The 27,704-nt window shown below is 35.2% G+C and overlaps 3 protein-coding genes and 1 pseudogene across 6 annotated transcripts; 1 reads left to right on the plus strand and 3 right to left on the minus strand.

Moving 5' to 3' along the window:
• Nucleotides 1-836: 836 nt before the first annotated feature.
• On the minus strand, nt 837-5,635 carry LOC133689794 (uncharacterized protein At2g24330-like). Of its 3 annotated transcripts, XM_062109842.1 has the most exons (7): nt 5,477-5,635; nt 5,209-5,362; nt 4,821-5,083; nt 4,558-4,702; nt 3,912-4,021; nt 1,532-1,955; nt 837-1,319 (listed from the first exon to the last, which is right to left on the minus strand). In XM_062109842.1, exons 3-7 carry the CDS (start codon nt 5,076-5,078, stop codon nt 1,042-1,044), a joined length of 1,215 nt encoding a protein of 404 aa, XP_061965826.1. In that variant the 5' UTR covers nt 5,079-5,083; nt 5,209-5,362; nt 5,477-5,635; the 3' UTR covers nt 837-1,041. The 3 variants fall into 3 exon arrangements, with proteins under 3 accessions (XP_061965826.1, XP_061965827.1, XP_061965824.1); XM_062109843.1 differs by lacking the exon at nt 5,209-5,362; XM_062109840.1 differs by having other exon boundaries at nt 5,209-5,634.
• A 638-nt stretch (nt 5,636-6,273) lies between these two features.
• LOC133689225 (uncharacterized) lies at nt 6,274-10,577 on the plus strand. 2 transcript variants are annotated; one of them, XM_062109013.1, is made up of 11 exons: nt 6,274-6,517; nt 6,688-6,741; nt 6,829-6,942; nt 7,108-7,239; nt 7,471-7,547; nt 7,707-7,830; nt 8,346-8,410; nt 8,741-8,810; nt 9,446-9,521; nt 9,671-9,764; nt 10,276-10,577. In XM_062109013.1, exons 1-11 carry the CDS (start codon nt 6,439-6,441, stop codon nt 10,393-10,395), a joined length of 1,005 nt encoding a protein of 334 aa, XP_061964997.1. In that variant the 5' UTR covers nt 6,274-6,438; the 3' UTR covers nt 10,396-10,577. The 2 variants fall into 2 exon arrangements, with proteins under 2 accessions (XP_061964997.1, XP_061964998.1); XM_062109014.1 differs by lacking the exon at nt 7,108-7,239 and having other exon boundaries at nt 6,282-6,517.
• A 248-nt stretch (nt 10,578-10,825) lies between these two features.
• LOC133689227 (protein arginine N-methyltransferase 1.5-like) lies at nt 10,826-19,551 on the minus strand (annotated as a pseudogene).
• A 126-nt stretch (nt 19,552-19,677) lies between these two features.
• LOC133689226 (uncharacterized) lies at nt 19,678-21,616 on the minus strand. The gene is made up of 4 exons (XM_062109015.1): nt 21,332-21,616; nt 21,077-21,182; nt 20,743-20,957; nt 19,678-20,291 (listed from the first exon to the last, which is right to left on the minus strand). Exons 2-4 carry the CDS (start codon nt 21,164-21,166, stop codon nt 19,988-19,990), a joined length of 609 nt encoding a protein of 202 aa, XP_061964999.1. The 5' UTR covers nt 21,167-21,182; nt 21,332-21,616; the 3' UTR covers nt 19,678-19,987.
• Between the last annotated feature and the right edge of the window lie 6,088 nt (nt 21,617-27,704).

The raw sequence follows: 27,704 nt of genomic DNA on the forward strand, positions 1-27,704 counted from the left end.
TTTTATTTTTTTTGATTTACGTGGGGTGTTTGGGTTAGTTTGCGCGCACCACGACTATTTTCCACGGCCTACTAGATATCCTGCAAGCTCAGAGGCAAGTTAGGCACCGCGGGGGTGACAGGCGTGCACATAGAGGGTCGAATCCAGGACGGAAACGGAACAAGTCACACGATTGACCACAGCAACTAGACCCTCAAGTGCTATTAGTAGTAGTAGTAGTAGTAGTGTCTTATTTTCTCAACAACTCACTTGGACCTTACGCAATTCCTAAGCCAAAACCCAGTTTTTCCTCTTCTCAATGTTAATATTGAACGATTACTTTCCTTTTTTTCCTCCTCCTTTGATTGTTTCTGAAAAGTAAAAGTGAGTAGTGTGTATTTTATCGAAAGGGATATAAAAATATATATAACTTCAAACTAGGAGAGAAGGGGAGTAAGAACGACTGTTTTCACAGGCCCATTGCATTCTTTGATATGATAAAATGGGTCCGATGGGTCCAGTGAACCATTTATAGTTCCAAGGCCACTTATCTATTAGGTCCAACAATTCAAGGTCAAGTGAAAATTAATATTTTATACTCTTCTCGCCTCTTTTTTTTTAATAATAAATATATTTTCAATACTAGTTTGGGCCTCTGTGTTAAAGCTTGTTTTCCAGTTAAGTTTTATTCCATGTCCAGACTATTGGCTTGATAAATATCAAGGCTTTACAAAAAGTAAGCCATCAATCTTTGTTTTAGACGGTTTCAGCTAGCTAGTTATAATTCAGCACAAGCGCGTCGTCTAACTGATTTTTTTGTCATCGGCTTATATTTTCTTAGAAAAACAACTCCTGTGTAAGCAACAATAAGACAATTTGATCTATTCACGTATCTTTGGCCACGAAAAGAGCTCACTCACAAATATCATGGAAGTTGCTGCTGTTTGTTACATGGCAGGCACGATCAAAAATCCAATACAAACCAGCAAGTCCCAAACCCTTAAAGGTCAGCTTTTAGGCTGAACATGACAAAACCTCGCCTCTAATTACATAGCTCCCGTCTTAACCAGTAACCTCCCTTGATGCTATCGTCTCTGTTACTTCCTCAATCTCAGAACCAGCTCCATCAAGGCTGTTACTTGCGAGTACACTATCATCACTCGGGGAATCACCAGCATTGCTGATGGGTTCAGCGCTGCCCCCCGTCCCTTTCCTCAAAGTGCTCAATCCGGGGGAACTAGAACCAGAAACACGCTCTTCTAGTTGTTTTGGCTGGTTCAGGGCACGACAATGTGGGCAGTAATATGTACTGTATGGAAAATCCTCCTTCCTAGCAAGCCCTGGAATCGATAATGCTAAAAAGTCATATTTGCCATGTCACAAAACACATCAACCGCAGCACTACACATGACTATCTTTATGTTCACGTGTGCATGCAATCACAGGTTGTGGCCGTTTAAATGCTGGTGGCTAGTATTCAAAATGCAGTTCTACAGCTATAGCAAGCCCATAAAAAAGAAGACAGTTTCAAAATAAACAAAAGTCCACTCACCATTGTGCATATGGCAGTTGCCACATATCAGTGCATATGATTGTGTTGGATCCTCACCCACAAGTAATGCCGCAATTCGAGCAACCCATCCCCCATCATATGTGGTATATCCCTGCGGAGTGTAATGCTCAACAACAAGCTGATTATGCTCAGATGTCAGAGGACCTTCACTTTGCACAGAAAGTGGCATTTCTTCATCAGAATGCTGCACCAGAGTGCTCCCTGAACTACTGGATGTTGTGTGCACTTGCTTTCTATTTCTGAGCCCACTAGCTTGCACAAACTCAGCATCATTGCTCTTCCCTGTAGGAAGAGTTGGCTTAGATTCATCTCCAACGTACACTTTCAAGCCAGAATCTGCACCCAGCTTAGATGCAAGGACAGTTGCAGCAGCTGCCTTAGCTGCCGGGTCAGGATCATATCTCTGGATACAAAAAGGTTTGCCCCCATGTAATCAGGAAAGAGAAACGGTCCACACCAAGTAACAATTTGCAGATACTCAAAGATATCACAGCACATTTTCAAAATAATGAAAATGTTCTTTATAAAGCTTGTTAATAACATGCCTTCTAAAGTATAACACAAGTGATTGCATTCACTAACAAATCCTTTCATCTTTAACATTCCACCCCCCAAAACTCCCACAAAGCAGCAAACATTCATAATACCCAATGGGCCAAATTGGACCATTCCCACATGGGATGGAGTCAGTCACTATAAATGGTATCATAATAAACAAGTTCAACAGATCAGATATTGAGGCACTGCAGCAGAGATGCCACTGAAAAAAGTGGGGTCAATGTAACAACTAAGGAAAGGAGGACTCTGCTATTACAAGCATCCTGAGCTGTCAAATCATCAACATTTGTCTGGTCTTATAATTCAATTCATGTTCTTCAGGATCAATTTTGTTTCACTTGTTTGCTTCTCCAATATATCCTCCTTTTCTGCATTGCAATTACTCCGAAAAATGCAATGCCAGCGTTCCCAGCATATTTAATAATGATATTTACCAACTTATATAGCAAACAAAGCAACTATTTCTATGTGATCTAAAAATAATTATTAAAATTAAAATTAAAAAAGGAATATCAATGGTTTACCCTGGAATCAGCATAAAATATTAGAACTATCACTTCTTTTATATCTTATCTCCTACTTTCAGAATGATAACCATAGGTATTCTTGACCTTTATGATTTTGTGGAAAGTAACTATCTTCGTGCTGTGTTTGGGACATAAACACCTAAGAATTTTAGGGGATCAATGCATAAGTCAGTCTCAATGTTACAACATAATCACGCAATTCTCAATATATCTAGCCAAAATCTAGCTAAATAATCTTCACATTGCCTCATTATCCCTAGCTTTGTTGAAGCAGGCAAGTAAGCATACAACGCATGAAAATTAATGTTTCAGTTGTTTGGTCCCTGAGAAAAACAATACAGGTTGTTGTCTATTTTTGTTAAAAAAGACTTACGGTTTTGAAATTGGAATGTCAAGCAAAAGAATAACAGTATTTTTCCTGATAGTGATTCTTAAGAGTTCAATACCAATCTTGATGTACTCAAAGAGAGAGAAATTTAGGGATCATTCCTTTACATGACATTTCTTAGTTAAAAAAAAAGTTTTCCTTATAAAGGTAGTCCATCAAGGAGTTCTAATTTATTTAGGATATTATAATACTAATTAGGAGTTTTCTCTTATTCATGATTTTCTATTTCTATTTCCTATTTGGTTTAGAACTACAAAGGCTTTTGTGCCTATAAAAAGAGTACCTATTACATGTGATCCTTAGGATACTGATACTTGTGGCCAGTGGCTGCAAACCTAGATCAATTGCAATTCTTCTCTTTTCTCTATATGACATTTTCTTCCTTCCCTTTTTATTCGATTTCTTTCTTGCTACGGCACCTAGGGTTACAATTCACAGGTACAACAACAACCTCAACTTCTTCTAAAACAAGCATCCAATCAAACCCGATTGCAGTCCTACATCTAAAATCCTTAATTCTCCAAATCCCACCTCACCATGAAACTTAATTATAGTGATAAAATTTTATATATTGCGAAGATGGGAATGGTAACTGATGTGATAAATGTTTTAATCCTAGATGATGCTGCAACTACCACCTAAGTTAGTACATTAGTGTTAGAAAGCATGTAAGTGAACCAAGCATTTACTCAACAAAAAGATCTTAGTGTCACTTTCCATGAACAAGAAATTTGACAAACTTTTCAATTGCTTTCCAATTTAAGAACCACTAAAGGAGGAGGAAAGTCACCCACATCCTCATCTTTCCAAAGGATTAAAAACATCCCAAGGGAAATCCCATGGAGAACATAACAATACAAGTACGGCATCAACTTATTATTTTTACCTGAATGAGCGACTGAGTCGAATAATAATTTGTCTTCTCTTTAAGTTCATCAATTTTCGCTTGCCTTTCAGCCTGAAGCCTCTCCAGAGTTTTTTGATCTCTGCGATCACCTGCATGGTCATAGGAGCACGTATAAAAATAAAATACCAGTCAAGTTGAAACACAGTTGACAAAACCCTAAACATGATGAGTTGGTTTGGCATTACAGTGGAAAAGCATCAATAGGGGTGCTACCCTAGAACTAATAAATGGATGTCACAATTCAACAAGCCTGGTCTCGCATCTGAAGTTGTAGATAGTGAATGGGTTCCTAAAATGTACAAGGAAAAGAGAGGAGAGTAAATCTCCAATGTAGAGACCAAGAAAAGTAACTAGATTCACAAAGAAACAGTAATAGTAACACAGGATGCTAGTATTATGAAAATCAAGAGTAAATGACAATAGCACCAACACATCATGATTTACGTTGACTGACTGCATTACGGCAACAGACAGAAGGACCTGGATATATTGAGTTATTATTGTAGAGAGAATAGTAATTTAACTGAAATAATTGGTATGAAAAGGATGATAACCAGTAAACCACCCTGGTAAGTAAGCAGAGGAAATAAATAAATAAAGTTTGGGAGGGGGGAGGGAGACTTACACATCCTGGTGAAGCTTACAAAGGCAGAATACGCAAGGGATGATAAAGCAGGCAAAAGAAACATTGGTAAGATTCGAAAAGCCCTCATCTTCCAATTCAAATCCATTGATCTTGTGGTCATGATAGCATAACCGACTGCAATAACCTGGAGGACGGATGGATTTATTAAAACAATAACAGAAATTATTATTATTATTAGTTAGTGCCTAAACCCTAAAAAATATTAGCGAGATAGATAGTGCAAATAAAGAAGTTAGTCAGACCTCAAAAAGGACAGAGAAAACAATGAGATGGCGAGTGATCTTCCTCCGATTGCGGGATCTCCGATTGACTCTAGATAAAACAGCAGCCTCTTCCTTAGAAATGTGTTGCAGTCTCTTCTCGAAATCGTCACCGTGAGGTCTAAAGACAGCCTTCCAAACACGGGATAGAATACCTCCGCCGCTGCGCTTCTTCTTAACGGCAGGTGATGATGAGTCTTGACTATCGGCGGCTGTCTCCTTATTGTCGTCCCCGCCCATATTCCCTGGTGGAGGAGTACAGAAACCCTAAAATTAATATTGAATAGATAGAAAAACAGGAAGATGAGAAGAGGAGATTAGAGATCTAGAAATAGTAATAAATGGGGGGGGGGGGAGATAGAAACCCAACCGATCTGAGGCTCTTTTGGAAAAGATTATATTCTTATTACAATTTCTTCGTCTTCGTCGCGGCCTGCTACTGTTGTGTTGTGTATTATTTGTTATGAATCGCTCCGTCCAACGGTTCTCTGTCTCTAATTTTCTTCTTCTCTCTCTTTCTCTTTCTGTAGAGAGGAGAGGAGAGGAGAGGAGAGGGAGGCCACGACGCGGAAACAAATAAAACAAATGGTAGTAAAAATAGGAGGAGGAGGAGGAGGAGGAGGAGGAACTGCTCTTACCGTGTTTTATTTATTATAAGATAGAACGGGTGGGGATCAAAGCGAGGGAGGAGCGATCAAATGAGTTAAGAAACTCTTCCTTCCAAATTGGGTTTCTTGATTTTATTTTTTATTTTTTAATTTGTTAAGAGAGAGTAGGGACGGAGTGCCAGTGAGAGAGGTATAAAATTTACAAAACCAAGTAAGTCAATTATTATAATTACTACTGCTCTGTAAAAATAACTGTTTCTTCTGCCAGGCCACCACTCCCTTGTAATTCTTTCTTCGATATGATGGCTGCCTGCCTGCCTGCCTGCCTGCATGGGTCCGATCACTCATTTTATTTTTTTATATTTCACTTAACGCTTACCCACCTGTCTATATTTACGTTATAATATCAAGATATTTACCCAAAACTTTTTCAACAACAATTCAAGCTCAGCAATCTCATTAATTCTTATTTTTATGTTCTAATTCTATCCTTTGAGCATTAACTTTTTTTTACTATTAACTTTTATCGAGTAAAATTGTCTTTTTAAATATTTTTTATTTAAAAATAAATTAAAATAATATTTTTTTATTTTTCAAATTTTATTTTTATTATTAGCATATTAAAATAATATAAAAATATTAAAAATCTAATTTAAAATAAAAAATTTTAATTTTTAAAACACCAATAAAAAAACTACTAAAATTTGAAGGGGATGAATATGCCTAAAGGTGAAACGTGAAGTGAGGAAATCAGGGTGGGTGGGGAGTTAAGTTGTTAAAACTTTGTTTCCAAGGGGTTGAATTGTCTACAAGAGACACAAATACACTGGGGCTCAAAATGGGGTTGTTAAAACAAAAACAAACTAGTAGGAGTACTAAAAAGTAATAAGGAGAAGTTTGTTTTCCTTCCTTCTGCTGCTCTTGGTCTCTGGCGCCAACCCAGCAAAGCATTTCCCGCCGCCGCAATTTGATTTTGGGTGGTGAAGGAGGAAATGGAAAAGGAATGCTGGGAAGGTGGCAGTGATGAGTCTCGTCTTCTGATCGCACCTGCGCCTTCGCCCACTGCAAGAGGTAATTACTTAATATTAGTGCTATACTTTTGTTTTATACCGCTCACAAGTAATTGAATGCATTGATTTCTTCTCATGTGAATTTCATTTTTTTGTTTTATTATATCACAGTGAGCTGAATTGATTTCAATGGGTTTTGCCTTAATTATATTTATTACAAATTTACATCAGATGCTGCTGCTGGAATTAATGGATGCTTGTTATTGCTTCGACATCCAAAATCGGGTATGTGTGTGTGTGTGTGTGTGTGTTCATCTTTTGCTAGTTATAGTACCACTACATAAGCACTTATCAAATTTCATCTTCTTTCAGGGAACGCGACAAACTATCTCCTTAGTAATGATAATGAGGGAGCAGTGCTCCAAGAACTTCACTGGTTCAAGCAATCATATACCTCTTGGTTTCTTGGCGATTATGTTTCTCAAGGTACATACATATATATACAGTTCTTTACTCGAAAATGCACAACCTTACCTGCCTAGTATTGCCTGCTGGGTATACTACATGCATGATACAATATAGATTATAGAGATATCACAATTTCCAGATATTGGACTGGATTTAATGTTTATTCTTCATGCTTTCATTAAGGCATTGCATGTGCTTCATCTCTATATATTTTCCATCCACACACTTCCACTCAACCTTTCCAAGGCCTGTGCTTCTCCTCAGCATCAGATCATCAATGGAACATACAAGGAGTTTTTACAGAATCTTTCCTAGGTGGGTTCGGCTGTAGTCTGGCTTTCAACACTCATGTCTGCACACAAAATGAGCAAACTATATATATATATTGGAAAATCTCAACCACTATAGTTGATATTGTATATGAATTGGTTATTTAATAAAATAACATTAAATGTTATTTCATATCCATGATTCTAATACTAACTGGAATCCTGACCTGCTTTGTGTTTGTTTCCTTATCCCTTCATTTGTTCTTTCTTCAAACAGATGGCAGCCTATACACTGCCACTCCTGTCGATCCTGTTTTCATTTTGTTGCCCATTTTTGAGGAAGCTAGAATGAAGGTAAATACAATTGTGTTATCTGGTTCTTGTTCTCATCGTTTGGATCAGAAGCAAGCTTTGTCTTCCATTTTGTCTTCGTCCCTAGTTAAAAAATTTCTTTCAGCATTGTGTCATTCTTCCATCTTTATTTAAATAAAACTATTTTTTCCTTGTATGCAGAAGAGGGATGATCTAGGGAAGTTCAGGCAATTAGATGAGATAATATTTATCAATGACTATCCTGGGTATCAGCATCTAATGTCCATTGCAGAGAACTGTATGGGAGTAGTTTGTGAAATCAAAGGTTGTCTACTAACTGTGTTTTTCTGGTGCAAATTCCAGTGACTAATGTGCTGAAATATATTAAGTAAATCTTGTTATTTTATAGTACAAGGTTTGTTATTTTCATATACAAGCCATATTACTATTCTGATCTGGTAGGACAGAGCCAATGAACCTTTACTAGCTGTTTATTCTTTCTTTTTCTTGTGGAATCCAATCAGGATTTCAGATTGATCTTTTGATCAGTTGATACAGAATGTTTTATTAAGCTATATGCTTGGCTAGATTTTGTTCCATTAGGATGCACGCATGCCTGAGTAATTAGGTCTTATCATCCTTGAACTGTTGGATCCTAATTCCAACAATGCCTGCCTCAGGCGATGTATGACAGCTATCAAGTATGATATTGTCTGCTTATGGCAAGCATGAGATGACTAAATTTTGAATTGGAAAAAATTTAATACTGCAACTTCTATCAAAATATTATCTAGGATATTAAATTGCTTTTGTTTGATAACACTTTCTCTTCTTATTCAGAAATTGGATCTTCCAAGTTTTTTCGGCTGGATGATTCAAAGGTTTTAGCTTGGCTGTACTGCAAGGTCTGTCTTTATCTGTTTAAACTTAATCTTACTACAGGGCTTTAGGCATGTCAGCAATTATCTTTCATCTCTATATGTTTGACTAGCCATGCCTATTTGTGGCACAATTGGACTAATCAGCTACACCACTTAATTACTTGAATATATCTCTCGTGATTATCTGACTGCCAGTTACTTTCCTCTCTGATAATTTTTTTGGAAAATAATTTTCCGTGTTCCTAGAGTTGATTCCTATCAATTTAAGTGAAAATGCATATAGAGGGTCATAAAGAATTTTCTTTCACCTGTAGTTTTTTTATACTCTCTGATGTACAAGATCTGTACATGCAGGTGTTCCAATTAAAAAAGGCTCTATGCTCCTTGGACAAGAACTATGCTGCTCAAGACGAGAAATATACATGTATGTCCTTAACTAGAAATGATATATGACCTTTCATTATATGAATTATTCTTCCTCAACATTAGCAAATACACACACAGACATAAATATGAAGCATGTACAAAGGCCTACTCATGGATTTGGGGGGGTGGTTTTTGGTGCAATTTTCTGTCCAGTCTAACATGGAGTTGTGAAATTTGCAAACTTGCACCAACGCCAAGACATCATAACTGCTGGTGTCAGGTCAAGCGTAAACTAATCCTCCCAAGAAGCAACGTTAAACGAAAAATTGTATCTTTCCAATCATATTTACAGTAGATGAGGAGACCAGAACAAGCTTAGAAAAAATACTTGAATTTTAAGAACCAAAACTTTAAGCCAACATGCAATCAATGAAGCATCACTTATTTACACAATCAAAAAGAAATAAAATTAGGAAATAACATATAACTGGTAGATTTAGCAGAATTAAATTAGGCAAGAATGTACAATTGAAGCATAAAAAGGTTTTAGGATGGCTCAAGAAACTAATTTGGAGTGATGTCTCGAATGGTTCTTGCACAATCCAAGAGAGAAAAAAAAGACATCAAGAAAACCTGTGTAAGATCCAGAGAAATCTTTGCTCATCATTAACTTATCTCTTTGTACTGGTGCAGTAGCTGAGGCGGTTTCAATATTAAGGGAGTACGTGAAGGATGAGCCGTGGTTGATGCTTCTGTTAGATCATTTGAAGTATTTATTCAGATTTAAACTCTTACGGAGATATGATATTTTGTCTTTGTTCAATAAACGAGCTTAGCATAGAAAACAGGATGAAATCCTTGTGTGAAATGGTTTCCTTTATCTGCCTGACCTGGTTAGTTTATGGGATTTGATTGCAGATTAAATTTACTCGAGGTAACTAGTAAGGTACCAGAAGCTGAAAATTTTCCGACCAATGCCGAACATAATCCAGTTTCTTCCAGTTTGGTACAGGTACAGATTACAGCGCATCAGATCCTTCTCTTGCACAAAATAGCTAGCTGGTTGAACATATTTTTTTGCATATCTGGGACTGCTGCAGGCTGTCATACACATTCCGACTTGTATAATTCCCTTAATTCATTACTTTCTTTGAAAAAGTTTTTGATATGTTACAAGTTGAATGTGGAATTTGCCTAGGCCACCTTGTACATTTGCCATGATCACATACCCATTTACTTTTAGTCATAGCAAGCCCAAAATGAACATATGTGTAAATTGTTTATTCTATTTGAGAGTGAAAGTTCTTGGTTGAAAAAAAAAAACATCAATGAGGGCATGATGAGAGTAGAATTTCATGAATATTTGATGAGGATGAGTTGTCTGTGTTGGAAAAGAGCGTTGACACAGCATAGATTGGCAGGATAGCGGGCTGTATAAAAAGGGACATTAGGGAATGTCAGAACTTCACATCTAGGGTTCCTGCTGACTGTTAGACTGATTGTTATGTTTTTTCGTCTGGCAGGAAAAGGGTAGGAGTGAAGATAAAACAAAGAGAAGTGGAAAGCAAGCTAAAAAGGCCAAGGTGGAGACAGAATCAAGGAACATAAGAGAAATGTTTCGCAGGGCTTGCAGGAAAAGCTAAACAGTAGTCTCTTATTAAAAGATTGAAAGGGGAGAAGATAGTGGATTCTAGTTTATTTAGTTTTTGGTTGCGACAAAGCTCACCCAGTCTTGACTAGTGTCTTGGCGTGTGAATGCATCATCCCTGTACAACAGTGCAATGGTTTATCATTTATGCTTAAGCACTAAATCATTTATGCTTAAGCACATAGTGTTGATTCCTGGCGTCCCTCTTACTTCCAGTGGTGCTTCAACCTATTGGCTCAGCACCAGTCTGAATATGTGGCCTATTCTTTTTGCATGTTATCATGCAACCTAGCCGGCCCACACCAAACCCCATCATGAGAAGCCAGCTTACTTGTGCTCATTGAGCTTCGAAAAATGTTAGAAATTACTAGCTATAACCAACCAAGAAAAAAGAGTTGAAATTACTGTAGGTGTAGCCACGCATATGACTCCTGAGGATTGCAAACAACTTTCAAAGATGATTGTCCATGGGATATCAACTCCCGAGGCAGCTTGAATAACAAGGCCGAAGAAAATAAAAGAAGAGAATATTGAGCGCATGACCAGGTGTAGTTTGTTTGTGTAGTCAATTAAAATGATTTGTGAAAACCTCACTTCCCAATCATTATACGCTACATTTTGGCACGGCCTGGTATATTCCATCCACATTTGCGTTAGGGCAGCACACTTTAATTAAAATGGTCTGCATCAAGGCGACCCGCAACTCATCAGACTGACATCCTTCCTGTCCATGGTATTTCAAGGGATTTATTGCATTGCCCTTTCCTTCATGACAATAAATACTCTTCCAGGAGAACTGAGGAACAGGCTAGAGACCAACCTAGTATGAACGACCACTGCTGTTGTGAATAGCTGATAAGTCGGGAGATGTCACACACCATTCATACCAAACCTGCATCATAACAAGTCATTTTCAACCCCACATTTCAAGAATGCGTGCATGCTTGAGCATCAACATGGATCCAGGTTTCACTGATGATTTTCTACGCATTATGTGATGTCAAGAAATTTAAAGAAGCTGTACATAAAATAGTTATGAAACCAACTATGTGTTTTACCTTAGAAGAACCACAACAGCGCCAAAAATGTACTTCTAAAGGAGAGCCCGGCTTTATGCAAACTGGTGTCCTAAGAGGGAAGAACATTGCAAACCTGGAATATATTAAGATAATTTGTGCTGAATCAAGTAAAATTCTTTCAACACTTCTAATGCCAAGCAGATGAAAAGCAGATGGGTATCTTGAAATGAGAGAAAGGAACATGAAAATCAAAATTGCAAGCAGCCAGAGAAAGGAACGCCCAATCCATGCAAATTCACTTAACTCGTAAAATCAAGAAATTAAATGTTATTCCATCTGAACATGTTTGGTGTCGCCGTTGATGGTTCAATGCCAAGGTGAACATCTTTGTAAAGCTTGGCATCAAAATGCCCAGCAAATCCTGCGCCCACCAAAAAGAAATCAAGGCTTTCAAAAAACGATACTCCAAATGCATTCAGCTGAGAAGGTTGCTAGTAACCTTTTTGTTGAAGAGAAGCAACTTTCTATCGGATACCAGAGGATGACTGACCCTTAAATTCAGTGCTATAGTGGAGTTATATGATGGTCTACTGTTTAAATTTTTAAAGTTCAACTGCAACTGCCTGGCTGGTTCTATATCCATGACTTTTTTTAACCAACCTTGTGTTAATTCAATCTTTCCTCGAACTATTTGCATGAGATCTTCACACTATTAAGTAAAATGGAATCACCATTGCAGTTAGTTATTTCCCTAAACACATTTCTATGTCATTAATGCATGTGCCCACTCAAGTATGTATCCGTGTGTTCTTAACTTGGATAAACTTAGGCATAAATCAAAGGAAATTCAGTGTTCAAATTCGATGTCCAATTTCTAACTTGACATGCACTTGAGGGTCTCAAGATCACACTCCAAATAAGATCAAATCAAATTAATAGGAGTAGAAGTCAAGCTTCCAGAAATGGTATCAGCTGATAACATTATCTAACTGTAAAACCTATATGCGCAAAATAGGAACTAGCCTTGGTTACAACATACCATGAACCATAGCTGATCCAGTGTCACATGGTATCTCAAACTGCAACCTTTTGTAGCGTTGATTGCTTTTTTTGGTTGGTTGAGTAATCTGGATGGGTGAACGTAAAGACCTGTACAGGGAAAGATTATGCGAGTAGCTAAAAACGATTGATCTAAATGTTTTCTCAACTGAAAAAAGAATCATAAAGAACAGTGCAGTAAATACATAATTTGCATGATTAACAATAATTCATTAAATGCTAAGAATCATGAACTGATCAGATACAGGACCTACCATGCTAGCAGTGGGTTAGTCACATCAATTTCACAAAGCAATGGACCTAAACATGGCCCATATATCAATTAGCATGCTGTGTTGAAAGTGACTTACAGTTTGGGAAGGAGCGAGCCTTGCTACATCAGGCAGTTTGACAACATATGCAGTCTCAAAGTGTACAAGATCTTTGTGCGACTTAACCTGCCCAAAAAAACACAATCCACTCACATGATTCCAATTGAAACAAGAAAACAACAATGGATAAAAAAGATGCAAAGGCCGTACATCATTATATAGCTTGGCAGCTGTCACCGGTTGGATAAAGCTAGTGTAGCTGGAAAAGAAAACATAAGGAAGAAGAAGAAGAAGAAGAAGAAGAACTAGCGAAGCATTACCCTTCACAGTTCAAATTTAAATTCCCAAAGTAGTCTTAAGGTTGGCTGCTAAAACAAGAATCTAAATATATTTCAAGGATCATTAATGTAGGATGTTTAAGGATGTAACTGTAAGGTATTTAACAGATACAAGGCATTGCTGGCAGAAAAAAGATCTGGCATAGACTAAGAATCCTGTCACGTAATGGTCTGATTTAGACAAGCTCCTTGTCTTTGGCACAATTGATTACAAGGTTCTGGGAGAAAACCTCATGCATGTCCCCATGGCCAACTTACATTTGACACTTTAACTTGGAGATGATCCATTACAAAGGCTCACCGACAGAAAGCCCCTTTCTACACCAAACACATGTTCACCATTGTACATTCATCACAACATATTACAATCTTAGCTCTGAACATTTATGTAGATCCATGTATCATTGTATGCTGCTCAATAAACTGATGATAACGTGTCAAGATAAACATAAAGAGATTGAGTTGGCATCAACGAGACCCATAGGGTTCCAGAGAGAAAGATCACTTATTCAGGCCAATAACTTCCAATTGTTCTATCCAACCATCATATATGCTGAACATAGTCGCTGCACCATAACTTTGTACAATATAATAAAAGAGTAGGCTTTAAAATAGTTCAACAATAAAGAAGATTTTACATTCGATGATGGTATTGAGATTCCATCTTGCTTCAAGAACCTTTGAGCACCATCAAGGCATTCAGGTGATAGCTCATTGTCACCAAAAGAACCCAGTAATTCACTAACCTGGAGAGCAATCAGACAAAGGCAAGTGCGTGAGCTGTTAATCACTAGCATTCAGAAAAATATATCCAGCAGATTAACCACAAAATATAGTCACATACCAAGATATCAGCTTTCTCAGGAGCATCCCAGTAACGCATATCACAAGAAATTATGGTAACAATATCTTCCCATCCTTCTAGCTTAACCAAACTCTGTTGCAACAAATACCATGTTATCTCTGAGATCCAAGCAGATAAATATAATAAAAAACACAAATGTTACACATGTCTGAACAGTAATATAGATTGGATTTGTTGTTTGTTTCTTATGAGGAAAATTCATTTCCAGAGGAATCCTCTAGAGACCCATATGATGAATATCCAAGTTGATACCGTACAAGAAATTCAATGCAGCAATAGTTTTCACATGTAAGCACGATATTTTTGGTAAACACAATCTGAGAAATAATAACTACCATCTGGGACTCACATGAAGTGTGACAACTGCATTGGGATTTTTCTCCACGGCGTAAACTTTCAACTTATGTCCAGTTTCTTCAGCTGCCTATAAACAATTAAAGTGAAGGGTGAAACATAGATATGAATAACCACAGGTTGCTAGTTGCAGAAGGCATAGGAAAAAACCTGCAGTGATGCCCTCACAAGAGGTCTACGTCCTGCTCCAACAACCACCTAACCAAAATTTACAGGTACATATATCTCGCCAACTTAACATTGCATTTACATCATGTCTTATGTAACATCTCACATCGAAAGAAAAGTGTCCACAGCCAGGGCATATTAAGGCAGTTGGTACCTAACATTGTAGGACGCGTTTTGAGGCCTGTGGGCTGCTAGGAACAAAACCGTGAGGTGTGGAAGCCGGGTTTGGCTGAGCCATAGCGGACAATATTCTGCAAGGGGGAGTGGGCCGGGCCTTACATATTAAATGTGGTACAGCAACATAAACACCAACAAAAGTAGAAGGGGGCTGTCAACCAAAATAGGATTTGAAAAGGCAAATGGTAACTTACAGTGACTGCACTTGCTTCTTCATCAGGAACTCTGTCCAGCAAAGCTTTACACTGATTGCCCTTTGGTACTACAAAAATACAAGCATGTTATATAAAATTATCACAACTGATAATCTGTAGATGGATACTAAACTAAAGCTTTATCTTTGGCCCATTTATCAATTGGAGTACTATAACCCACATCAATCTCTAGTTTTTAATATCTGCAATGACAATCAATCCTGTATGGTAAGGTTGTAATTGCCCATGAAAGAAATCCAAATATGGTGAATATTTCATGTATGCATGTCTAACCATATATATGAAAACAAACAGATGGACATTTAATTTTAGACATTCAATATTATGTTAATTTGAATCATACCTGGATATATTTCTTTGAGTTTCTTTCAAAAGTCTCTTATGTTTGGGCTTCTAGATTATCCATGAGAGGATGAATTACAGCAGCAAAAGAACCCAACTTATAATTACTCAAGGACAATGCAAGAAGTCACCAAAAAAGAGAACAATGCGAAGATTTCATTTTGAACAAAATGTTTACATTGAGAAAGAATATTTAGATAAGACTAGATGCTGTTGCCGGGGATAGAAAAGCTCACCTGTAATGGAGACTATAGGAAATCCCTATAACCAAGCTGGCATAAGAGATTGAAGAAGTAAAAAAAAAAAAATAGCACAGGGAGAAAAGGGGAGGGAGAAAAGAAAGCAATCACCCCTTTTCTACCTGGGGAAATGATGCGGAATGGGGTGTGTTAAGAGTGTGTATGTGGAAGCACAGGAGAAAGCAAATTACTTCAAAACATACTTGCTCAGGAATGGGATCCATACTTCGGAAGAGAAAACCAACATAGTCCAAATATGGCCTGAGGGGATGTCTTCGCAGACCTATAAACAAAAGCACGCACCAAGGCTGTCTACTATTGAAAAAATTTAAGTGTTCATGCATGCACACATACAAAAGAGTGATTATTATATACGAAGAGAGCGGCGCAGGAAGTACATGCACAAAGAAAGAAGCATAAGAGCGGCAATTATACATATGAACACTGCTTAAAACATGGACAGTGAACCTTAGAGTAACTTACTGTCACTGTTATTATCAAAATTATTGGCAGTATCTGAACTTGGCCTGGGAATACTGTGTACAGGTTTGCCAGAAATAATAATCTGAAAAGATATTTTTGAGGACCATAGTTATTAAATTTGTATGCTGGTAATTATTTGTAATATCTGTGACCACTAACAACAAATTGAGAGAGGAAAATCAAACAATACCATCAAAATATACTGGACTAAATGTCTGGGGAAGTTTCAACGCTAAAGTTGCTCGTCTATGCAACAAGCAAAATGTATGTAGGTATCCCAATGCCAATCACCTTAGATAAATCATACTAGGTCATCCATTAGCATGACCACAGTAAAGTATCTGAAACTCAATTCAGAGTATGGAAAATTGATGTATAAGAGTAAGAAATAACAAACTACTTGTGAAATATACTGCATAAACTATTTGCGAGATACACTGCTACTCAGCATGGAGGAAAAATATTAAAACTTGTAAAACGAGAGGGAAAAAAATCATATAAGCAATGGAGTCGAGAAAATTGTCAACGTATACCTGTATTGAATGGTAAAAGAACCCAGTAATCAGCTTCTGATGGCACTTTGACAGGCATGGATAACCCCGTCCATTTGTTAGGAAAGACTGGTAAATTAAAAATGGCACCTTTTAAAACCCACATCATCATAGGAGCAGCATGCAATAAATCACATGGAAACCAAAATATACTCACATCCATATTAATTATGGCTGCTGTAACAGGTTCTCCAAACCAACGGCCAAGCGAGTTCACTGAAGGCAGGGAACTCCTAGAGAACATGTAATTCTTATCATAATCAAGTAAAGTTAGAGAAAAATATGGCAACCATGACAACAATAATGCAAGAGAGATTATAACTCACAAAATATCGAGTGCAACGAACAGCTGACTGTGATGTTCGCAGAGAAGACGAAATGCATTCCATAATTCCCAGGAATCAATCTGTGCATGGAAGAAGAAAAGGAAGTTGAGCGCATGGAAGAAGAAAAGGAAGTTGAGCAAAATAAAGTGTTCTTTTAAGTTTTCAGGAAAAATAATCCCCTCAGACCACATGGTATTCCATTAAAATTTATTTCAACTAAGCCAAGTCGTTAGACCCTGATTGCAATTATACAGCAGGGATGTAGACCAGACAGGAAAGGTGCTAGATGGGGAGAGGAGTCAAGAAGCTATTTTTATAAATAAATAAAAAACATGCATATCCTACCATTTAGACCTGTAACGAATATTACAGATCTAACAAAATGAAAGCCAAAAGCAAAATAAAAAGGGATGTCGCTTACAAAGCTAGTAGAATTAGCATCCATAACATCATCATCATCAGTCTTCACCAGCGGAATCCTAAGCCACAACTTTAATAAAGAAGTAATAAGAATAAAGACAGCAACAAAGAAAGAGAACAGAAAGGAAAAAAAAAGTTATTGGGAAATAGATTTGGATTAGGAAAGGTACCTGCATATTGTTGAGGCCCAGCAAAATCTGATTTACACACCTAGCACAATTAGCACAGGATGCACCCTTGGGAGAAGGAAGAATGCATGCCTGCAGCAGACAATGAAAGCTTTAACACCATAGGCTCTTAAAAATGGCCTTTCTGAAAGAACTATATCTAGAGCACGAGAAATCACCACAACACAAACAGTAAAGATGAATGAACACCAGGAATAGGGCTAGATATTGCACAAGGGGGTAAATCAGAAAAGTGCGACAGCTTGTGCCTTTTGTTTACTTTTAGGACAGACAAAAGTGGAAAGAAGACAGCCATTGAAGGTGTGGAACAAAAAAAGTTATCAGCATACAGAATTTGTCTTGTACAAACTAATTTCTGTATGCTGATGCACCTCCAATGACTGCCATCGTATTGACAAGTAACAGGAAAGGGTTTGCTTATAGTAAAAGTTTTTGGTTTCTCCACCACTTGCCAGGCTATATGGAGTTCATGGCAATTGAAATACATTGCAACTTTGAAAGAATGAAGTAAAGAAGCAGTTTAAATTTCAGGATTGAAAATCACCTGTATAGAGAGATGATTAGCCCAAGCTATTTCTTGCTTCAATGTGGTTTCGGAAGCCATCCGAAGAGTTTCATCCTCCGAATCCAAGTCAATCCAAAAACTAATTTTTCCTGAGAAAAATCAAGAATTGAGCACATGAGAGAGAGAGTTAGAAGGGAAGCATGTAAAAATGTGGGGCAGAAGAGTTTATACCAACAACATGACTGCTCCACTGAGAGGGACTCAAAACTAGGTCTGATGCAGCAAATGGAAGAACCCCGTCTTTTTCCAACAAGCTGGGCCGATATGAGGGATTTATCTGTGCCAGCCACCAGGTTGCATAGATATGATCACAGTCACAATTATTATTAACATGCAATACTTTAGAAAACATTGATAGATCAAATTGAAGAATTGGGAGTTAGAATGGTAAATTAACTATATAAAAATAAAATAAAAGGGCAGAAGATGTTATGTCGGCAGCCTAGCCTAGAAGTAGAAGCGGCTATAAGAAGAATGCTGCTTGCAAGTGTGGAAAAGAGCAAAGAGCGGAAGGGAAGGCCACCAAAAGATCAATGTAGGTGAGCCTACTACCATTCACACAAATAAAATGTGAAAGGCTAACTAGCCACCAGAAATCAAATCAGGTCAAATTAGATGTTGTTAAACACAAGAAAAGGACGAACCAGAGGAGCGACAATGAAGTCGAAGGCGCCGGTAGAGAGATTAAAATTGAGAAGCTGAGGCACGTTATCGTTGAACTCTGTCTCCACTCCGCAGTATCGAGATTGACTCTTTTCAAATCCTGCCTTTTCACCCAGCGGCATTTTGCCTCTTCTCCTCCTCCTCCTGCTCTTCACTTGTACTGCTACTGCTACTGCTACTGCCAGTGCTACTGCCACTACCAGGGAGTAGGGAGTAGCTTTTTTGTATTGCAGCTGCGGACCAAAATGAAGGAGACACTTTATTTATTAGTTAGGGGCTCTAGACTTGTAGTAGGGTTTTGTAAATTTTTCATTTCAATGAAGCTGCGAACCGGAAAGGAAAGCAGCCACCAGTACCTGCATCACCACCACCGGAGTTTTATTTCTATTTTTTATTCTTATAATAGTAGATGATTAGACTCGCTGGGCCATCCAGCCCAGCCTAGCCTCTTTCCTTCCGTCTCCACTCCACTCTCCATCCTGTGCTCCAGCCATTTATTAGCAATTAAATAATCAGTATTCAGGTAGACAAATTCTTAAGGAGCAAGGCGAATGCATCTTTCATCCCACCTTCGCGCAAACCTATCCATTCTCTCCTCTTCCCACTTCAACAATAACACGTTAAAAGACTGGTTTGAGTAACAATAAGCATAAGCCGCTGCTGCATGTTATTCTTTCACCACCAGCAGAGTCCTCCAAAACACTGTCGGAGCCTTTAAATTTCATGATTCAACATACCACGTATATAAATGAATTCTCCAAATAATTCCTATCGGTTGCCTCAAATCATATGGCAACCGAAATACATAGTCATCGACAATTCTAGGCGACCCCTTCCTCTTTCATCTCCGCGCATGATTTTCACCAGATATCAGAATATAGGTTGGATAAAGGAACTGCTTATTCGAAGTAGGAAATAGATACAGAAACTTGTAACCTCGATAAATAATATATAAGCTCCTAATTAACAAAGAATTAAAAATTAAAAATTCTGATACACGGTCTAAACTGCAACTTCCCATTTGAAAAAGCATTCGATTCAGAGAAATTATTCAGCATACCAAAGAGTTATGCTCTTCTTCACTCACATAAACATAAGACACATGAGTCTCCAGCGAGCATAACCCCGGGTACACCAAACGATTCCTATAGAATTGAAATCCAAACAATATTCAATATTTACAATCATGAATTCAATGTTGCAGTGTAGCTTCTTCAAGGTGCTAACTGGGAATTATTTGTGTGACATGGAAATGTGTAAAACCCAGAGAGAGTTCCAAGTCATTCTTAACGACACAACAGGCTTTATGCAGTGCCCTTGAGATGTGCAGGCGCATCAAAATCACCCTCAAGCACCTCATCATGATGTCCCCCCTTGACATCCTTTTCCGTTTCATCAAAGTAGTCCTCCCGAGCATTGTCTGCTAACATGAGTGCGACTAACCAGAAAAGAGCTGAATCGAGAGAAACTAAAGCACCGCCACCAAGGAGACCGGTCTTGGCAGTGGGGCATTGATGGTCAGGATCGTGATGAACGGTGTGACTCAAGTGAGAGTGCTCTTGAATTGTTGGCCACAATATCAATGCTGCTGCCAATCCTGCCGTAAACCTGGTTTGAGTTTCACAGGACACGTCATTTTAGAGATAATCATCTAGAGGACCAACAAAAACTCAATATTAAATTTGGTAAATCAAGTTCATAGAACAAAGGAAAAACATTTGCTATAGGAATAGAAAGTAACTAGATAAAAAAATAAAAATAAAAAAGGTAAAAAACAACAATCTAGAGCTACGAGTCTAAGCCTTTAAAATCTAAAAAATTCGAGAGATACAAAGCAATAAATAGGTATTTTACAGGCGAGCAGGCAGCCCAAGCAAGCAAAATACATGTAACTGAGCATTCTTAGCTTATAAAAAAAACAGGGTTAGTTTCAGTGAATTTCCATTGTGCAGTCCTCCAAATATATGAGGAGAATAGCATGAGTTTCATATTACATGCATAACGAGATAGCAACCGAGGGGCAAAAATCCAAAAAACAGGTAAAAAGGATAAGACTTACACAGCAATGTTGAAGAAGATGGAGAAACTGGCGCTCTGAAACAAAGCAGAGTTGGGGACTGATTTTCCTTTATAAGGATAGAAGAGAGATAAATAACCAACGACTGTAGTTGCTACCAGAAATCCAACTGAGAGGAACCCCAAAGGTACTGTGGGATCGGATGAATACTTGCAAATTACAACACCTTTTCCAGGTATTGGAGTTCCAGCAGCAGGCTATATTATTATTATTATTATTTTATTTATAAAAAAATAAGAGTAAACAAGAAATATGTTTGTTTAATATGAAAACAGGATTTGTCTGTAAAAAAATAAATAAATAAAAAGTATAGTACCTTCTTATTTTCAGCGACAATGCCAAAAACAAAAGAGATGAGGCCAAGGGCCGTGACTGCGAGAGCCATCTGCTTCATTGTAACAGCCATTGTTTCGTGTGGGTGCCTGGATTCATTTTATTTTATTTATGAAAAGAAAACGCGAATGAGAAATATTATCAATACTGCTAAATAATTTCAACCAACAGAAACAAAGAGAAAGATCAGAAGTAGCAATCGTACAATCATCAAGGGAAAGGAAAGAGGCAGATTTACCTGAATTGTCAGAGAAGGATTGATGAGAGAGGGGGGGGGTCTCTTAAAAAATTACAGAAACCAGATAGCGATGAAGATGAGGATGATTGTTCAGACGGTAGCGATGCAAATTTATAATAAGAGATCTTTAGTTGCCTCGCTCCTCGCCTCTACTCTCCTCCCGACTCCCGAGTGAATGAATTTTCTCTATGATAAGGTGAGAAGTCAAGTCGTCTTTGTTGTTGTCTCGGATTCTCTATTCCTGCCTGCGGTATCTACTTGTCTTTCGCTCTCTGTCCCCCCCCCCCCTCATTTGTTATTATTATTATTTACTCGGATTAAAAACAAATGTTAAAATCAAGTAACATTATTTTACAATTTGATTTCGACCCAGAACAACTTGTAGATACATTTGTGTTATGTTATATTTGTTTAAAAAAACAAATTCTCGGATATATTAAAATAATATAATTTTTATTATTTAAAATTTATTTTTAATATTAATATAATAAAATAATTAAAAAATTAATTTAAAACACAAACTCTTAATTTTCCACAATCTTAGAAACATGTCTTGTCTGTTTGAAAATATGGTTGCGATAATTTTTTAAAGTATTTTTTATTTATAAATATATTAAAATAATATTTTTTAATTTTTAAAAAATTATTTTTGATATTAATGCATCAAAATAATCTAAAAATATTAAAAAATATTAATTTGAAAAATAAAATAAAAAAAATTAAAATTTTTTAAAAATATTTTTAAAACACAAAATAAATGAGAGTGTTCAATTAAAATTGGCTTTTATAAAAGTTACTTGGCTTTTATAAAAGTTACCTTGACACCTCGTTTGGTAGCAAGTCAAAAATCAATTTAAATGATTAATAAGAAACATGTTTTAGATTTAAGAAAAAATCAAATAATAATGTTTTAAAAAAATAAAGAATATCCTGGTAAATTAATATTTTGTTAATCTATCAATTAAATAATATCTTCATTAATTAGTCATAAGGATATTAACTTATAGAGGTTGGATTGTATTTATTATGTTGTTATTTATCCGTACTGATACTTTCTTTTTTATGGTTTTTAAAAAATGAACCTATATTTTATATTGGATTGACTCAAATAATTTTATAAACGCATTGCGTTTTAGATAACTGCAACCAACATATCTCCATTGTTAAAATAAAATACTCCTTTTATAGCTCCCGCGAGAGGCTCCCATTGTTCTCCAGAAAACCTGAATCACGGGCTAGCATGGCTATTTGAGTTGAATGGTCGATAAAGGGTAAAATCATATATCTAAGAAAAATATTGATTTGTCAATTGAGTATAAAATTAAAAGGACTGGGTTTTTCAGTGGGTATGATCTCGCTATTCAGACAATTTTTTATGATAGGGTAGGATTGAAAGAAAAGAGAACTCAATGAAAAAGACATCAAAGATAGATATTCTACCATAAATCTTGAAAATAATGCACTTTGATTCTCGAAATTAAACAATAACATAAATTATTTAATTTCAGGACCTCAATATTTTTCAAATTTAATTTTGATATAAATTTTTTTTTTTTAATTTGTAGTTCCTGGTTGAGAGAGAAACATGTTATTGACACCGCTATTAAAAATAAATAATATTAGTGTTAAATGGTTCACTTTGAAAAAAATCATATTTGAGCTCGTGTTGATTTTTTTATTTTGGGTTAATTTTAGTTTTGTAGATGGTTTTTTATGTAATGGATAGGTTTATTATTATTTTTAAAGTGTTTTTAATTAAAACAAATTAAAAATAAGTTTTTTTGATAAAATAATTGTGCTTTGATTTTTCAATTATTGCTCTGAGTAAGATCAGACAATACATCATCTATTGAAAAAAAAAATTACCAAGCGACATGTTGTCCCCTTCAGGTGTGGCAAAAGAAAATAAGTTCGGATTTTTTAATTTTGAATTTGTTTTTTCTTATATGTCTTTTATTCTATCTTGGATCCTCGACTAGCTGTAAAAGTTCCCTTTCTCGTGACATGAATATCCTTTCCAGGCTTAGCTAGCTGTTGGAAGAGGAGAGATTAGACCGAAACCTCCTTGAATCTTCTTCTTCTTCTCCTTCTTCTTCTTCTTCTTCTTCTTTCTTGAACCAAACCGATGTCGAGTGCATGAATGCCCGGTCCAGCTAAAAAGTATGAATTGTCGCCGTCGGTCCATTAATCAAGGTATGTCTTCTTGATATATATAATGATCTTATCTATAGCATCTTTCATGGGACAGCTAACAAATATTAAATCTTAAAATAATAACGTATTTATTGAATTTGAGCGTTTGATGGGATAACTATACGGACGGGATGCTATTTTTTTATTTTTTTATCAAGATAAAAAAGCCACTCTTGTATATTTTTTTTAAGGAAAGCCATAAAATGTCAAAAGCCATTTTAAAAACTCTCTCTCTATTTTATGATTTTCCTAAAAGAATATATATAAGAATGCCTTTTTATCTTGATAAAAAAGAAATTAGCATCTCGTGTAGCTATCATATTGGAAAACCTAGAATCAACCTAACGAGCCATTTTCATAATTATTTTTTCTTAGCTCCGTAAAGCTCTCTCATTACAAATATCCTTGGAAAAATGATGCCTTACATCAACATCATTGAAACGAGATCGCATACTCGCATACTGTCGCGGGCTTATAAAATAATATATTTAATAGTATTATAATTATAAACCACCACTAGATAAGTAATAGAAACCAAATATATGATAGAGCCAATATTTCATGACGAAAAAAAAAGTTTTATTGGTGATCAAAAACTTAGAAACTTAACAAACTGATTTGTAGTAATTCACAGTGTTTTATGAAGAAAGATACAGTGTTTTCGCCATATAATTTAGCTTTTCTGTTAATAAAAAGCAAAAAAAATTACAAAGCTAAATTCTCTGCGAACTTAATATTAAAAAAAAACCAACAAATATAATTTTGGAAGGAAAGAACCCATAAGGAAAAACATTGTAGCAATTGATAATGTTTTGTGAGGAAAACTACAGTGTTTTCCCTAATATAATCACAAAAAAAACCATCTAGAGAAATATTATAGCAATCCACAGTGTTTTGTGAGAAAAACTACAACGCTTTCCCTATATGATTTATATTTATTGTAATTATAATTCTTAACCAACTCAATATTAAAAAAATTCGATAGATAATTTTGGAAAAATCATAAAAAAAATCATATGGGAAAACACTGCAACAATTCACAGTGTTTTAAAGAAAAAAATTACAAAGCTAAATTCTCAATCAGCTCAATATTAAAAAAAAAAATCGACAGAGATAATTTTAGAAAAAAAAATAACAAAAAAAACACAAAAAAATAGAAAAAACATATGAGGAAAAACCGTATCAATCCATAGTGTTTTGTGAGAAAAAACTTATATTTACTTATAATTGCAATTCTTAACCAGCTCAATATTTAAAAAATAAAATTAATAAAGATAATTTTAGAAAAAAACATAACAAAACAGAAAAAAACTATGTGGAAAAAAACACTATAGCAATCCACAGTAAATTGCAAGGAAAGTTACAGTGCTTTCCTCGAATATTGTAACTATAATTTTTAATCAGCTCAATATTAAAAAATAAAATCAAAAGGATAATTTCGAAGAAAATCATAAAAAAACAAAAACCATGCGGAAAAACACTGTAGCAATCAACAATGTTTTAAATAAAAAAATTATAAAATTAAATTCTCAATCAGCTCAATATAAAAAAAATTGACAATTATAATTTTGAAAAATAAAAAAATAAAATAGAAAAACCATATGGGAAAACACCGTAGCAATCCACAGTATTTTAAAGGAAAAAAATTACAAATGAAAATTTTTAATCAGCTTAATATTTAAAAAGTAAAATTAACAAAAAAAATTTTGAAAAAAAATAAAAAATAAATGAAAGAAAAAAAGAAAAAAGGAGAAAGTTGGGAAAAAATGAAAAAGTGAAAAAAAAAAGAAAAAGGAATGCACTGTGGATTACTATTATAATCCACAATGCATTGGGTGTGGATGAACAGTGATTTCCCACACCCTTTAGTTTTATGTATAATTAGTATATTGACTCTCACTCTATATAGCAGACAAAATTTTTAAAATATTAAAAGTATAAAAAAAATTAATTTTTTTATTCAACTTGGCTTAATAGATCAATTTTAAAATCTCGCAACCTAACTATTTGTTTAACTTGAGTATCAAACAAAATCACTCAGAAGTTAGCTAAAATTAAATTGATTAATTTCATGGATATAAATGCAATTTTTATAATTGGTAGAAACATGGCTTAACTTTTGACAAAATTTCAATATGATAATTTTTTTAACAAAAATTATTGAGACAATGACATATTGAATTGATCTCAATTCCCTAGCGAAGTATGTCATGGACTCTGTTAAGTTTAATAAATTATTTTTTATAAAATATTTTTTTAATTATTTGATAAAATATATGGTAACAAAATTAAGCATTAATCTAAAAATAAAAACTTATTTGAGACAATGATGACCCTATAAAAAAAATCATGCAGTTTATTTCCCAACTAATCCAACATTAAAAGATAAAATCAAGAAAAAACAATTAACGAATAAAAAATCAACCTAACACCATAGTTATCATACTCGACCCGGGAGTTGACCCGATAAACCCCGGTCAACCTAGAAAAACTAAAGAAAATTAAGGTTTTAAATTCTCACATTAAAATATAAGAAATAATTCATATGAATGTAGGTTATACATGTTGTAAGTAATGAACTTTAAAAGATTTTTTCAAAAGATTTTTTATCTTACATTGAAAAGATATTATTTTCTCCTTTTAAGTTGAAGTATTTAAATAAAAAAAGTATTTTTATCTCATATTGAAAAAACACAACTTTTTCTTATGAATATAAAGTATATATACTAATAGGCTTTCAATCTCACATTGAAAAATTAAAGCTTCTTCTAGTGTATATATAGTGAACTTTGATGAGAGTTGGTAACAAAAAAAAAATGGTAGGATCTCGCGTATATGGTTAAGTCGAGCTATTGAAAAATCATCAATTCTCCCCCTATACGCCCGAGGTAACACTAATGCTAGATGTATATTACCTTTTGTCTTCCTTGATAATTTTTTATATTATGCATGCATGTTATATAAAAGATATGTCCCCCCTAGCTATTCATTGATCATTTTACCTGTTAATTGATTTATTCAAGAGCTGGTATACTTACCTTTTTATAAATTAAACATTAAAAAAATCATCACAATCTAATGAAAACATCAACCTAAAATTTATTTTAAAAAATAACATATCAAATAATGCATTATTATCACGGGAGTTGGTATATTGACCTCTTTAATAATTAAACATTAAAAATATCAACACAATCTAATTAAAACATGAATCCAAAATTTATTTTAAAAAAATAACATATCAAATAATGCATTATTATTAAAAAAATCAAAATTAAAAAAAAAACATTAAAAATGAGAGAAAAGAATGAGGCCAAGCAAGCGCGCAAGCCTGCAAAGTCAGACCTAGTTGTGCGGGCCTTTATTTTTTTTGTAAGATAATGAGGCGGACCTAGATTTCAAAAAAAAACGCATCAGACGATGCGTCATTTGGCATACCTAGATTTTGGCCACCACAACGGCCAAAAAATCTAAGTGGCTGGTTTTTTCTTTTAGAAACTCATTTTCAACCCAAAACACCAAAAAAAATACCCTAATAACCTATTTAAACCAATCTTTAACCTCTAAAAACGCAAAAACTAGTCAAAAACCCAAAATCAACTTAGAAACTAATTTCTTCCTGGTATCATATATGGTTTTTTAGGCACTTTTAAGGTAAAAGAACACTCAAGTCAAACTTCTCTCGTCATATGAAACCATTTGGAACAAAAAACTAACGTTTTGGTGGCCAAATTCGAAGAAATGATATTTTTTCTCTCTAGGCTGGATTCCGACCATTTTCTCTCCCTCATCTCACCCCCTAAAAACTAAAATATGATAAAAATAAAGTTTAGTACTGAAATAAAAGTTTAAAAAATGCAAAGGACCGGTCACTTTATAGCAAAAAACACATGGGATAAAAATATACTTCACAAATAAATTGGAACACGCCACCCATGTTACCCTTGCTTTGCACTCCAGTCCCCTGTCTTTTCATTTGACCCTCACTTATATATATATAAAAAAAACATTCAATTAGGCTCTAATTTAGGCTCAATTATACTAAAACAAAGTTTGAGGATCAAATTTAAAATTTTTAAAAATTGCACTATCATAATCCACAATAAAATATGAGAGGATGAACAGTAGTAATTCATGTACAATAAGAACTCAACATCATTTAGCTTTTTTACATGAGATT

Source organism: Populus nigra, chromosome 3 (genome assembly GCF_951802175.1).
Source record: "Populus nigra chromosome 3, ddPopNigr1.1, whole genome shotgun sequence".
Classification (NCBI taxonomy): domain Eukaryota; kingdom Viridiplantae; phylum Streptophyta; class Magnoliopsida; order Malpighiales; family Salicaceae; genus Populus; species Populus nigra.